General features: G+C 32.1%; 1 protein-coding gene across 1 annotated transcript; it reads right to left on the bottom strand.

Annotated features, from left to right (window-relative positions):
• Positions 1–12,701: 12,701 nt before the first annotated feature.
• CSNK2A2IP (casein kinase 2 subunit alpha' interacting protein) lies at positions 12,702–14,853 on the bottom strand. Its single transcript, XM_090291604.1, is given in 2 exon segments — positions 12,702–14,417; positions 14,419–14,853. Coding segments are annotated over 2 exon segments (2,151 nt in total).
• Between the last annotated feature and the right edge of the window lie 1,471 nt (positions 14,854–16,324).

Below are 16,324 nucleotides of genomic sequence, written 5' to 3'. Positions count from 1 at the left end.
CTTTCTTTTGTTACTTTTGTTTGTTTCCTATTTTTCTAATAATATTTAGAAAACAAAAATTAATTTTAAATGCTTTTTAATTTATATTTGAAGTTATTCCCTTTTGTTATTTTCATATTAGGTGTATCTAACATCTTATTTTATTTGCATATTATATATTAATGATACTGATATTTTGAATTATAATAGTCTATTATTCTAATCATTTATTTTTTAATTGTTTTTCTACATTTGACTTCTCAAGTTCAATTTATTTCAACTTCAGAATGTGGGCAATTTAATATTATTTTGACTTTTGAAATGTTCATATATTAGATATCTGTCTCAAAGTAATGAACAAAGTAAATTTCAAGTGTAATATTTTTCTTTAAAATATTAACAATATGTAAAGTACTTAATAGAATATTACCACAAAAAAACATGATGATTTAATTAAATAAGAAAACTATGAGAAACCTATAGTTAAAATACATACATACATCTGTTCTCAAGTCTATAATCATGCCAAAATCTATTTCTGACTTTATTTAAATTACTATAGTACAGACTCTTCCTTCTGTCATATATATGCCTTCACTATAACTTGGTTTCCCAATTAACTTCTATACTTACATTTAGATAAGAATTTAATTATTTAAAAAAGGATTTTTAAATATTTTCTAAAGTGTAAATTTATTTCTCATTTTGTGTTTTTCATTATTCTCTTAGGACACTTTTCACTTCTTAATTCACTCAGCTATTTATGTGTAAATGAGAATTTAGCATGTGCCAAAATATGCGCTCATGTGCTATAAAATTAGTGCTGAGCAAGATGAATACAGTCTGTCCCTGTATGAAAATTAAAATGTAGTAAGGGAATTATAATAAACTTAAAATTATAATATAGTTTGATAAATGCTATAGTAGAGGAAGTATAGATCCTAAGATATCATACAGTTATCCAGAATTAGAGGGTCAGAGAAAAAAAAAGGATAAAGAATAGTTTGTAAATAAATTGTAATCTTGTGTAGGAGCTATATTAATTTTCTCTGTATAGTTTTAACTTTAGTGCAGTTTCTGGCTTTCTGGGGCAAAGTTTATGCTTTAATTCTGAAATCTTATAAATTATGACTTACAAAGGTAAATTTTCCCATTTGCTCTTCTATTTTTTCCATTATTTTTATATGTTAAAATGATGTTAATGTAAAGAGACAAAGTTGAATCACTAAAGAAATAGTAAAAATCACTCTTTTCCCAAATAGGATCTCAGTTTTAAGGTACATGGCTTTATTAATGGGAGTCTACAAGCTTTTTCAAATATTGAAAGGGAAAAAACATTATGTATTTTCTAATATTATGTAAAATAACGACTTTATAGACCCTCTCCAATATTAAATGTCTGATTATCAATTTTTGGACCTTTTCCAAAGTTGCTTTTGGTCATTTGATTAATGAAAAATAAGAAACTTAATTTAAATTATTAAAAAATGATCACAGTAGAAATATTTTTTAAAGTTCAAGAGAATTTTGTGGTCAGAGTGAAATGCTAAAGATATTCAAAGAGATAGGTTGACTAAAATATTGAAAATAAATTAATGTGAATGACTCTGGAGGTAAAAAGATCAAGGACTATGTATGAAGATAGACAAGTCACTAAATTGTAACCCAATAAAATGTCTGTTCTTCTGTTTTTAAGAAGTTCTGTAAAATATATGCCAAGATCATTACAGATTATAGTGAATTGTCTAGAAACCCTCAAATGACAGCAATAAAGAAGGAATTATTAATATATATATAAAGGAATTAACCAGGTTATTGTTTTTAATGATCTGAATAGATAGAGCAGCAAGGAGTAGAAATAGTACCAATCTTACCTAAAGTCTTTGAGTTTGAAATACTTGTACTCTTTGAAAATATTCTGCCAGATAAATTTTCTCATGAGAGATTCACTTAGGACAAGGACTGTAGAGAAAACAATTATAAAAGTGTTTGCAAATCAAGGGACATTTGACAGTTATGAAGCATATACATGAATTTAGTCTGAAAAATTGCCTGAAGGACAGTGGACTTTAGGCTCAGAAGTTGGTGGGCATGTCCTTTCTGGCTAAAATAATAGGGCTTTACAAAAGCCACCTAGTCTTCCTGCTAACAGCAAACTGTTAAACCCAGAATTTCTAATTGACATTCTGAAAGGGTTGAATTGTTGTTGTTAAATTCAAATGCTATCAATAGCATCATATCAATAATATAGCATATACTCTATGCCATGGTAATGTTCTAAGTGTATTATAAATATTAATTTATTTAACCCTCTCAACAACTCTAGGAGGTTATATTTACCACCATTACCATGTTACGAAGCGAAAATCTGAGAAATGAGAGATTAAGTCACTTCCCTGAACCCTAAGGGCTAAAGTAGAGCTGAGATTTCAAATTTGGCAGTATGACTGTAGTTATTTTAAGATAAAAGGGTATTAGATGTATTTAAATATTAGTCATGGGAAGTTCTATAAAAGGTGAAGTTGTAGAGGCAAGAGAGAGAACATATTTAATTGGAGCAAAGGTGGGTAGTTGCAACGAATGTCCCACTTTTTGGTTATTCTCTCAAGAAGTTATTTTTTATTCTGGGTTGTGATGCTTCCTATGTGCCAGTCTTTCTTGTCTTAGGCATGGCCATGCGATTTTATTCTCGCAAGGAGTGGAATGTGGGGTAAGAAGAAATTGGCTTAAAAGAGTTGACTCAGTTGGAAAGAAGAGCACTTTTGTCTTCCCATCTTTCTTCTGCTTCTGGCCTTCAGTGTAAACATAATAACTAAAGTTTTACTAGCCACAACTGGCCAGGAGGTGACCACGAGAAGCAGCAGAGAAAAATAGAATTCTAGATCCTCACTGATACCCCGAAGCTACCAAACTGTCCTGGACTTCCTAACATTAGAACTATTTTATAGGAAAATAAGATGTACTTCCTGTTTTAGCCATTATTTTAGGATGTTTATGTTAAATGGAGTTAATCATTACTAATGCCAAGAAACATAGTGTCCAGAAGCCAGTAAAAGAAACTATTTTGAAAATGAGAAAAATTCACATTGGTAATAACAAAATAACCTCAGAGATATAAATTACAGAATATAGTCAGAAGTTTCATATTAGCTATGTTTGGGTCCAGGTGGGTGTGTGAAACATCATGGGATCACTCTGTAAAGTACATGCTTTTCTAACCACTTGGCTGTACATTTGAAACTGAATAGTGTTTATGTAAATTGTAAACTTTGTTCTTCTTCCTCAAGATTCTTGAGGCTATTTGGGGTCTTTTTGTTTTCATATAAATTTTTGGAGTGTTTGTTCTAGAATGTTTGCTAAAGATGCCTTTGTTATTTTAATAGGAATTGCATTGAAAATATAGATTGCTTTGGGTAGTATTGACATTTTAATGGTGTTAAGTTTTACATTCCATGAACACAGTATATGCTTCCATTTATTTGTATTTAGAAATACAAATAAATTTCTTTCTTCAGTGTTCTATAGTTTTCCAAATACAGATCTTTTACCTCCTTGGTTAAACTTATTCCTAGGTACTTTGTTTTGTTTTGTTTTTTGACACTGTTGTTACAGCAAATGTGATTTTTTTCTTGGTTTCAATTTCTGTTAAGTAATTGTTGGTGTACAAATGTGCCATCAATTTATGAATATTGACTTTGTGTCTTGCTACTTTACCAAATTCACTTATTAGGTTGAGTAGCTTTTCAGTGGAGCCTATAAATTTTCTATGTACATTATCATGTTATCTGTGAATAATGACAGTTTACTTCTTCCTTTCCAGTTTGGATGACTCTTATTTCTTCTCCTTGTCTAATTATTATAGCTAGGATGTCCAGTACTATGTTGAATAAGAGTGGTGAATGCAGACACACTTGTCTTGTTTCTGATCTTATGGGAAACACTTTTAGGTCTTGCTCATTGAGTATGATGTTAGCAGTAGGTTTTTCATATATGGCCACTATTACGTTGAGGTATGCTCTTTCTTAATTCCATTTACCGAGTATTTTTATCATAAATGGATTTTGGATTTTATCATATGCTTTTTCTGCATCTATTTATAAGATCATGTGATTTTTGCCTTTCAAATTGTTTATATGATATATTAACATTTACTAGATTATGAATATTGTACCATCCTTGCATCCCTGGGACAAATCCCACTTGATCATGGTGCATGATCTTTTTAATGTATTGCTGATTTCAGATTGCTAATATTTTGTTGAGTATTTTAGCATCTATGATTATCAGAGATATTGGCTTGTAATTTTCTTTTTTTGCTGTGTCTTTGCCTGATTTTGGAATTAGTTTAATACTGGCCTCATAAGAAAGAGTTTGGTTTTCCCTCTTGAATTTTTTAGAATAGTTTGAGATGGATAGGGGTTAACTCTTCCCTATTATTTGATAAAATTTTCCTGTGAAGGTATCAGGATCTGGGTTTTTGTATGCTGGGAATTTTTTAAGTACTGCTTCAATTTCACTAGTTGTTATTGGTCTATTCATGTTTTCTACTTCTTGATTTTTTGGAAGATTGTATGTTCCTAGAAATATATCCATTTTACTCAGGTTGTCCAAATTTTGGCAAGTAATTGCTCACAGTAATTTTCTACAATTTTTTGTATTTCTGTATTATCAGGTTTACTTCTTTTTTATTTCTGATTTTATTTATTTGAGTCTTCTCTCTTTATTTGTCAATGTCTGGTTAACAGTTTGTCAATTTTATGTATCTTTTCATAGAATGAGCTCTTGGATTGATTGATCCTTTGAATTTCTTTTTTAGTCTGTTCTTGAATAATTCTTTCCTTCTACTCTCTCTTGGCTTTGTTTGTTGTTGTTCCTCTAGTTCTTGTAGATGTAGTGTTAGATTTTTTATTTGAGATTTTTCTATCTTCTATACTAGGTATGTATTGCTATGAACTTCCCTCTCAGGACTGCTTTTGCTGTGTTCCATAGGTTTTGGGTTGTTCTGTGTTCATTTTTATTTTTATTTTCCAGATACTTTATGATTTCTTCCTTGGTTTTATTGTTAACCCATTCAATATTTAATAACAGATTATTCAGCCTCCATGTATTTGAGCATTTTTTCTTTGAGGCTGCTTTCTAGTTTCAAGCCATTGTGCTCTGAGAAGATATCTGGTATAACTTCAATTTTCTTGAATTTAAGGATTATTTTGTATCCTTACCATGCGGCCTATCTTTGAATATAATCCATGTGTGTTCGAGAAGAATGTATATTTTGCTTCTTTGGGATGAAATGTTCTGTAAATACCTTTAAGTCCACTTGATCTAGAGTGTCATTTAAGGCCACACTATCCTTGTTGATTTTTTTGTTTTGGAAATATAGTTATTTTAAAACCCCTTCAATTACTTTATTACAGTCAATCTCTTTCTTAAAGTCCTCCAAGATATTTTTTATATGTTTAGGTGCTCCTATATTGGGTACATATATGTTTACAGGGTTATATCCTCTTGTTGGTCTACTCCCTTAAGAATTATGCAGTGACCGTTTCTGTCCCTTGTTATGGCCTTTGTTTTGAAGTCTATTTTGTCTGATACAAGTATTGCTACCCCAGCTTTTTTTTCATGTCCATTTGCTTGGAATATTTTTTTTCATTCCTTCACTTTCAGCCTTGGTAGATCTTCTGTGTTGGGTCTTTTGTGGGCAGCATATGTGCAGGTTATGTTTTCTTATCTATTCTGCTACCCTATGTCTTTTGATTGGAACATTTAGTCCATTTACATTTAAGGTTATTATTGATAGGTATTTATTTATTGCCATTTCTCCCCTTGTTTCTGTGTTCCTCTCTCTCTGTCTCTTCTTCTTCTTAATATAGTCTCTTTAACATCTCTTGCAGTGCTGGTTTGATGGAGCTGTAATCTTTTAGCCTTCTTTTTTTTTAATCTGGGAAGCTCTTTATTTCACTTTCCATTTTAAATGAGAGTCTTTCTGGGTAGAGTAGGTATTTAATTATATAACTCCAAAAATCTGAATATTGATTTCAAAATTCATTACTCTATTTATAAGCCTAACACATGTAATTTACTTAAATGTTTTAAATACTTTAAAATGCATATAGGATCATCATACACTATTAAGATGATTACAAATAAATATTTAAAAAATAATGATACGAGATTAAACTAATTTATTCATTTTTTGTTTTTCATTCTTACTGGTATCTTTTTTCTTTCAATTACAATTTTACTTAGGTAACCAAGAGAATTAGGATTACCTTGTCAGAATAGTTGAGGTAGCACATAAAATACAGGGATGGTACTTGACTAGCTATAGAGGATTTGTTTTTACTTTCCATGGTGATTCTCCTTAGTCTAGTATTCCTTTGGACCATACTTCTTATAGACTAAATAAAACTGTCTAAATATTTTAATTCCTTAACCAGATATATACTCAGGTTTGTGATCTTAATCTTATTACTTCTGGCTTGTGTTTGATCTGTATCAGTTAAATATAGACTTTAATCAATTCCTTTGTTGACATTAGACATTTTTCCCTTTGATAAACCAATAAGAGCTACAGTATAAATATCTTTATAATTTTGTTTTGGGGAATAAATACTTTATTATTCTGACATAAAATATTAGGTGGTAATTTCATCTAAAATTCAATTTTTAGAGCTTGCTTGTTATAACTTGTCTTTAATGATACTTAATTATCTTACATATAAGACAGGAATTTCATTTAATAGTTTTTCCATCTCAAGAGCCAATTATGCAGCAACAAGTTCTGTCTAGAAGGTATCCAGACATGTACTATGAGAAATAGAGACATTTATTGAAGAGGAAACAAGATACAAAAAGCAACAACTCCTCAATTTCCTTCAAAGTAGTCTCCTGGGGACCTCGCACAGTTCTCCCAATCAGTATCAGCTGCCCTGTTGTATTTTCCTAGATCTCATCAACAGTCTGATATCTCTTCCCTTTCAAACATGATTTTAGTTTTGCGGGGATAATGCAGAAGCAGCAAGGAGCCAAATCTGGGCTTTAGAGGGACTGGGCTGAGTCACCTGGGTGATTTGACATTCTGCCAAAAAATTCTGCATGAGACCTGATGCATGAGTTGGCCTGTTGTCACGATGAAGCTGCCAATCACCAGCTTCCCATAGCTGTGACCTTCTGAATCATCTGAATAATTTCCATGGAGGAATGTTCAAGCTTAATACAAACTTTGATGCAGATTTGTTGCTCTGCTCACTCAGTCATCTTGAATGCAATGGCCACACAGTACACACGCTCACTCAATGGCATCTACCACCCCCCACTCACTAGTACAATGAAACCATCCTTGTTCACACATGCACATTCCAGTCCACTACCCTTGGCTGCCAGGTTACACCAATTTTGCACAAACCATTCCCATATTAACAGACTTTGTATGTACTGCTTTTTGTTTGAGTTTCCTGTACCATACTCTAAAGACTCTCCTTTTGTATACCTATCCCATCTTCTTTTAGCTAAAAAGGATAATTATAATTTGTCCTCTGTATGATCAATTTGTCCTTTCCCCAATTTATTCCTATTAGCATACAAAAAAAGAATGTATGTTTTAACATCCTACAGAAAGAAATCTTTTTTTCTCCATCCCCAGCTACTGCCTAATTTGATCACTTCTCTTACCACTCAAAAAAGTTGTTATGCTGCTCTAAATACTTTTTTCAAGTTCTTCCATATATCCAAACTAATCTGGCTTACAACTACACTGTTATACCAGAGTTATTATACTATTGTCAAAGACATAATAGCCCATTGTGTTGCTTAAGTGAAATTCTTAATATTCATCTTGTCTTTTCAGGACTTTATTAATAAATTAACCCATATTCCCTGAAAGACATTCTTACCTGGATTACTTGGTACTACATGCTAGTGATTTTCTTTCTTTTCTTCTTAGTCTCACTATGTTACTTTTCTCCTCATTACTGTAATGTCTAAATACTATAGTGTCCCAACATTCAGTTCTTAGATCTGTTTTATATCTAAACTCAGTTTCACATGTGTCTTTTTAAATTTTTTAAATTTATATATATATATAGTTATTGTTTTAGAAAAAGAAAATGTTTTAGAAAAACCAATAAGAATTAAAGAGTGAAACCTTCCTATTTCAAAAAGAGTCAAGCCATTTTGAAGAAAAATCCTGAAGGATACAGTGTCCTCAGAAGAGAGTTAGATTTCGCCCAATGAGCATACTGGGAAGGGAATGGTCAAAGGAGAGTTGAATCTGCAGTACTAGAAATTTTGCTGATGATGGACTATAACATAGGGCTCAGAGAAGGGGTTTTAGTATTTGGGTTAGGGATAAGAAGAGAAGCTATAAAAGAAAGTGCCATACAGGATGCGTGTGTTGGCCAAGGGTGATTTTTCTCAGTGACTGACTGAAAAAGCAAATTGAGATTAATTCTTCCAATATGAGGAAGATAACAGTGAAAGCATAAACCCATTATATTCTAGTATAATATCACTTATTTTTTAAAAATAAAACATGCTTACATTTACTAGACTAAATATGGAACAATATATTAAAATTAAGAATTTTTTTAAGAGGGAAACAATGCTGTATTTCTATAGTATATATTTGGTTATGGTCTGAATTTTTATAAGCATGTACTAAATTACAACTAAAGTTTGTAAAACTATATAAGCATGTAAAAACAAAGTGTGTATATAATGATGAGTTTGTTTGTTTTTTACAAAAATGTAGGGGAATAGAATGATAGCTGTGAAAAATTTGAAATGATATGTCAAATTATTAATAATAGTTATCTCTCTGAGGCGACATAAAAAGACAGATGTTAAACTTTCTAACTTTTGTACTTTTCATGACAATCATATTTAATGAAAAAAAGTAGAGAGATAGAAACAGGGAGAGAAAATAATACAGATCAGCTTACACATCCCATAAAGTTTCCAGAAAGATTAGCACACTGTCCAGTTGTTTTTACTCAGACATGTTTGTTAACTATTAACCATAACACAGGTAATTTCTCTTAGGCCTGGGAAAATGGTAGTTTTCAAGATACTCAACGTCCCTGTGTTATTTCTATTCTAGACCAACACTGAATGGAAATATAGGTGATCCACACATCACATTTAAAATTTTCCAGAAGCCATAATAAAAAAAGGAAAAAGAGACTAGTAAAATTAACATTAATTCTATATTTTATTTAATGTGTAATCATTTGGCACCTGGTGTGTGTTACACTTATCACACATTTCAATTTGGATGGTAAATTTTCATCACATGTATTTGATCTGTATTTAGAGTTGATAAATTTACAATTTAAAAATACATTTATATATGCAAATTGCCCTTAACATATTTCAAAGATTTTAAATAACTGAGCCAATTACCAAAAACCATTTTACTTTAATATTTGTATTTAAATTAAAAATTTATTTATCTTTTATGGAAGATTATTTATTTATTTAGAATATTAGTTTCAACACTATGTCTGTTCAAATTAAGTACATATCCTAACTCTTGTGTCAACTCAGATTAGTGTTCTTCAATTTTTTCTTTCACATTTTGTAGAAAATTTACATAGCGCTGTCAAATACAATTAAAATCTGCATATTGATTCATGATGGAAAATGTTTAGTCATTATTATTGACATACTTGTATTATGAAAAGTTTTTATTTCAACATAAATTCTGTAGCTGTTTAACCAGATCACAAATAAGTTGTTCCTTTCTTTGGTGCTACAAATTCCGCTTGTTTGCAGTGTCATATTGCTGGGATATATAAGTCACGCTGCCGTTTTGTCTTAAATGATTGAATATTTAGCAAGCATCTGTTTTGTTTTAAGGAAATTTAAAATTAACAGCACAGTAAATTTTCATTTGTTTACAGCTCAACCAACAGGAATTGGTAAAGACACAAGATCATTAAAGTTATTGTCTCCTCTCTCTTTCAACAGTGATTTATAAGACTTGCATGCATATACTGAATGATTTTAACAACTATATGCATTATATTTTTAATTTAATTGCCTCAGAAAATTGAGCACAGATATTTTAATATATATTATAGAATGGAATAAAATAACAAATGAAATATCAGTTTTAATTATAACAATATGGAATTTTGAATTAAGTAGATTTTTTTATTGATGGAAAGTTTTTGTACTCTGAGTCATTTCTGATAGGTTAATTAGAGATTTCACTTTTGTAAAATTAAGTCTTTTCTCTGAATTCTATGACTAAAATAATTTCTTCATCCTTTCATATAAAAATAGTATTTTTATTGTTCAGGAATTCCAGACATTTTAGAGACTGTCAAAATTACAAATTCAAATCCTGTTTAAAAACTAAAGAAATAAATATGAAGAAATATTAATTGTTTTGTATTAATCTTATTACCTTTATTTTTTAAGTGGATTACTGGAAAGCAACACTTACCTAGATTTTTAAATTGTATTTTTAATGTATTTATAGTTTTCAAGTTTATTTAATCTGTGTTTGGATATAGATTGACCCTCCTGTTTTATCTTCTTTTTAATTTTTTAAAAACTACTTTAGAAAACTTCCACACATACTGCTTTTTAATTGAACAAGTTTTATTTATTTATGTTTTTCCTTTTCAATTATTTGAAACATCTGCATTCTCTCTTTATAAATGTTCGTGTAATTTTAATATCATACATAACATTTCAGAGAATTTAACACAATATTTTTGCTTTAAAAAAAATATCTAAGAATGTTGGTCTTGATTGGCATGGCTCAGTTGGTTGTGTGTTGTTCCACAAAGTGAAAAGTAGCTGGTTCAATTCCCTGTCAGGGCATATGCCTGAGTTTTGGACCTGAGCCCCGACTGGGGCACATATGAGAAAGCAACCAATTGATATTTCTCTCTCACATCTCTCTCTCTCTCTCTCTCTCTCTCTCTCTCTCTCTCTCTCTCTCTCTCCCCAACCCCCACCACAAAGCAATCAAAAAATGCCCCTTGGTGAGAAAAAAATGAATAAATAGCTTCAATAGTATTAACTCAATATCAACATACATATTTTTAGGGTATTACTTTACTCCAAGGAGTAAGTTTAAAAAATAACAGAAATAATAAACAGGAGTTTTCAGTCTGGTGAAAAAGAACAGACAATAAATGATTGCTTTATAATGTGGCTAAGAGCAGTAGAAAGAGTGAATGCAGAGTTTCATGGTAATAGGAAAGCAGAATAACCCTTTTGTAAGTGGATCAGAACAAGGTTTCCCCGTTGTAAATAAAGACACAATAGGGCTCTGTAGGATAAAAAATCTAAAGATGGAAAGATTGTTCTGAACAGCATAATTATTAATTTAAAAGTACAATGTAAGAAATGCCTTGGCACATTATATACATTGTAAAGAATTTGATGTGGCTGAAGCACCCAGTAACAGACTAGAGAATGAGAAACCAGTTTTGAGAGGCAATATTAGCTCAATCATAAAAGGAATTTAGACTTTCCCCCAGAAAACAGTGTGCAATAATAAAAGCATTATAAGCAGAGAAGTGGCATTATCAAATTTGTGTATCAGAAATGTATTCAAAAGTTAAAGTGCATATTTAGGAGTTATTGTAGTAATACTGGTGACAAAAAGATGTGACCAAAACTAGGATAGTGGCAATAGAGTTGGGGGAAAAAGGACTAAATTCTAGAATTGATAAAGCCATAGAACTCATGGACTTGGAAAGGAACAGGCAATGAGAAAAACAGTCAAACATTACTCTCTAATGAATAGTGGTATATAAACTGAATTAGAGAATATAGGGGCAAAGGGCTGTAAATGTAAAGATGATAAAATTTGGTTTGGCCATGGTGAGTTTGAGATGCCTGTGCAAGTGGAAATGGCCACAATGTAGAAGATGTGGTGTGGAGAGGCAGAATTGTGAGTTATCATTATATAAAAGAGATAATAATTCTATCCTTTGGAGATAGAGATAATTACTTACAGTAAGTAGGTGAAACAACTCCCTTCTCTTCCTGATACTAGTAGACCCAGTGGAACAAAGACATTTTTTAAACATTTTTATTAACCCTCTTTGAAAGTGATGAACAGGTGACATTAGAGCTCATTATTTCAATATTGTCAGAGTCAGCATGAGGTAGGATTATCTGTACCAGTTAGTTACCCTTCCTGAGATTTGTTAAGTAAGGTTAAATAAATAATTGGATTTCAGAGTATGGAATCTCAGCACAGAAGAATTTTCCCTAGAAACACATAACTGAAAAGATTACTCTATCTATAGCTATATATCTTACCTATTAAACATGATCTGAAATTTCTTTAGAAATAGGGAAACAGATTAGCATACATGGCTGAAAGATACTGTCATTATGTCTTATGAGGAAAAAGAATAAAAATTAGATGGATACTATTCTGTGTAAGATAGGTAGGGTATTTCTGGTCTATACCCAATTATGATTAATTTAACAATAATTATATAGTGACTGCATTTGGTTAAAAACAAGAAATATAGTTTTGTTCTCCAGGATCATAGTTTATTATTTAACTAAGAAATAGACTTGATAGAAATAGTTTCCCTTAACTAGATATATCATCAGCTAAAATATAGAGTCCCATTCAGTCATTATTAAGAATTTTATTAAGTATGATAGGAAGTCAAATTTTAGTCTCAAAGAACTAAGAGGTCAATTGCTTTCAAAGTAACAAAAAGTTAACTTAATCAAGGTTTCTCTCATTTACTTTGGAAAAATTTGAAAAGTATATTTGACTCCTTTGGCTCTTTCACTATGGTGCTATTCCTTACAGGATTTGTTTGTGGAAGTGGATATTGATTTTGATGTGTTTTTTCAGAAAGTAGCTGGTAATTTTTGCTACATATAAACTCAAGCCAGGAGATTCCCGGAGGCAACCGGTGGTAACTAACTAACTTAGTGAACATACAACCTGAGAGGTTAGATGTGGCAGACTCTTTGTAAGGAAAGGGTGAGGAGGGTGCAATAGAAGAGGAAGAGGAGGAAGAAGAGGAAGAGGAAGAGGAAGATGAAGAGAAAGATATGGAAGAGGGAGAAGATGGGAGCCTAGTCTGTGGTTGAAAACTATTTTTCTTAATGTAAAGCAGCCAGTCAATAGCCTGAGTCTGTTGGGTAACAATTTTGTTTTCAGGGGCTACTGTCAGCAATTTTGTCTTCATGTTAAGCCCATGTGTGTTACCAGATTCAATAGAGGAAAACTGTGATATCTTCTTCATTCCTTCAAGACTCTCTTCAAGGGCTTCATCAGGTTGTTCTTCTTTCACAGAGAATGGAAGATAAGATGAGAAAGAACTGTCTGGTAGGGAAAGAATTAAAACTAATTTCACTTCTGCTTCTCCCTCAGAACTGCACTCAGGTGTTGGTATGACAGACAGTATTGCACCACGAGGATCTTTTCTTCCTGTAAGATGCTTACACTGAGTTTTTATGCAGGAAGCACAAGCTAAACAAACCATGTAACGTAATGAAAGGCGGGGACCAGGATGAGGATTTGGCTTTCCCCTCATCCTTCGAAAGAGAATTTGCCTACAGAGATCCCTTTGGATTCTGGTCTTGGAGAGAGAATTGATAATTCTATTTACGACATCATCAGGGACAGCTCCACCTTTAACAATACAAGGATAAATATAATCTAAAGTCCATGGAATTCCTTTATTTGAATATGCCTTTGCAGAAAGATCAAAGCTGCTTTTGCTCTGGATTCTGGAGCCCCATGTTTTAGCAGCTATGTTTTTGGAGTTTGATAATGATTGACCTGAGACATTTGGTTTGAGATGGGGTGAAGATACATCTCTGACTCTATGTTTGTCATTTGCTGAAGTGGTGTTTTGAAACTTGGAGTCACAAACTGGTGAGCCCAAAATCCTAAAGGTATGATTCAGTATAAACATTGTCTGGGATTTGGGCTGGAACAATGGTAAACTCTGAGTCTGATGGACAGAATATGATAAAGGTGATTTCCTTGGTTTAGAGTCAGAGAATGGTAAACTCAGAACACAAGGATTAGGACTCAACACAGTTGGTGTCTGAGGTCTAGAGTCAGGTAATGGTGATCTGAAATCCATTTGATTCTGCTGCAATGAAGGCGCTACCTGAAACAAGTCATTTGTTTTAGGTGTAGAGTTAAGCAATGATGAGCTCAAAGATCTTTGATTGTTCTCTAATAAAGACATCCAAAGGCTATCCAATGAAGATACTTTCTGAGACTTGGACTGAGGTAATGTTGAGCCAAGCACTCTTTGATTAGGTCCCAAAGATGATGATGTCCAAATGATGTCTAGGGAAGGTGTTTCTTGATGTTTAAAAGGGATTAATGAAGAACTTGAGACTTCTTGATTAGACTTCAGTAAAGGTGATTTCCAGCAAAGGTCTAAGAAAGTTGTATTCTGAGGTTTGGGGAGGGGTAACTGTGATTCTCAAGTCTGTTTGATTAGGCTCCAGGGATGATGATGTCTTGAGGAGGTTAAATGAAGATGTTGTTTGAGGTTTGGAGTGAGACACAAGGGAGCTCAGGGCTCTCCAATTAGGCTGCAGTGAAGTTCTCTGGTGGAGGTCTAGTGAAGGTGTAGCCTGACATTTGGACTAGGGTAATGGTGATTTCAAAACCCTGTTATAGATGCACTGTGGAACTGTGTCCTGAGACTTGGTAGAGGATTTCTGCACCTTCTGATTGGAGCTTGGTTGGGATGCTGAAAAGTAATTACTATCAGACTGTACCCTGACCAAAGATTGATTATTGAGTTGACTTAGATTTTCACCTGTGTACTTATGGATTAATGACTCAGTTGTGGTCAGTTAGTAAGAGTGTTCTAAAGGCACAACATGTTGATCATAATATGCTACTGGCACCATTCTGTGACAGTGGTTGAGATCTTCTTGAAAGCAGTTGGTTTGTAGAAATGTTATAGTAACTGATAGAGTATTTTAGCTGGATTCTATGGGGATACTTTAAATAAAGTATTTGATAGTTTGTAACTTCAAGTTTATAAACTCTTTGATAATTCCCAAATATTATAAATTGGCTCAAAATTGAGTTGTAGGTGTGATTGAAAAAAATTGTCACAATTTGAGATTCTCCTATCCTTAGTAGTTTCCTATCAGTTTTTTCTGTCTTCTTTTTAGTTTCCTAGATTTTCTTTCTCTTGAGGAAATAATTTCTGTTAAAAAAAAAGACAGTAAAGAAGGTTCAGAAGAGTTCCTGATAGAGATAATAATTTTCACAAACAGTTTGTTATAGTGACAGAACATAGGCTTTATGTTAAATTTCAGTCACTCTATGTGAAAGTTTTGAATTAAATTTTCTGAATCCATTTGTCCATCTATAAAATAGATAAATATAATATTTAACTAATTGGGCTAAAGGCTAAATTGTGTGTGTGTTTAATAGTGCCAAGATATAAGAAAACTATTTCTGGTACTCTTTTAATTACTGTTTTAGTAAATATATATATATATATATATATATATATATATAATTCATATATGTACATATGTGAATGATATATTTGATGCATGAAATAAAAATTTTAGAGGAAAATGAAATGGAAGTTCTGTAATGTTTGTTTTCAATTAAAATTTGATTACCCATCATTGTCATCTTTTAACTTACTTTTAGTTGAAAGTCCATTACATATTTTTAGTGTTTGTTTTCTCATAGAGCCCTAAAAGGGTTTTATTTATTTATTTATTTTTTATTCTATTACAGTTGTCCTAATTTTCCCCCTTTGCCCTCCTCTGCTCAGCCTACTTCCTGCTCCCACAGTCAATCCCCACATCATTGTCCATGACTATGGATCGTTCATACATTTTTTTATGAGTCCCTTCCCCTTCTTTTCACCATTATCTTCTTCTCTCAACCCCTCTGGTCACTGTCAGTCTGTTTCATGCTTCCATGTTTCTGGGTCTGTTTTGCTCATTAGTTTGTTTTGTTCATTAGATTCTTCTTATAAGTGAGATTATATGGTATTTGTTGTGACCCAGTGATTCCACTCCTCGGAATATATTCTAAAAACCCCAAAACACCAATTCAAAAGAACTTATGCACCTCTATGCTCATAGCAGCATTATTTACAACAGTCAAGTGCTATAAACAACCTAAGTGACCATCAGTAGATGATTGAATCAAAAAAACTGTGGTACATTTACACAATGGAGTACCACACAGCAGAAAGAAAGAAGGAATGCCTACTTTTTGTGACAGCTTGGATTGAATTGAGAATATTATGCTAAGTGAAATAAGCCAGTCAGTAAATGACAAACAGTCTTATTCTTATTTGTCAGAACTACAGCTTTTGAAAATGTTGATTGCTACCTTTTAAAACTA

This window comes from Furipterus horrens, unplaced genomic scaffold (assembly GCF_987537825.1).
Source record: "Furipterus horrens unplaced genomic scaffold, mFurHor1.1.pri manual_scaffold_1, whole genome shotgun sequence".
Classification (NCBI taxonomy): Eukaryota; Metazoa; Chordata; class Mammalia; order Chiroptera; family Furipteridae; genus Furipterus; species Furipterus horrens.
Note: the sequence above shows the minus strand (reverse complement) of the source record. Positions and strands in the feature narration are given on the sequence as shown.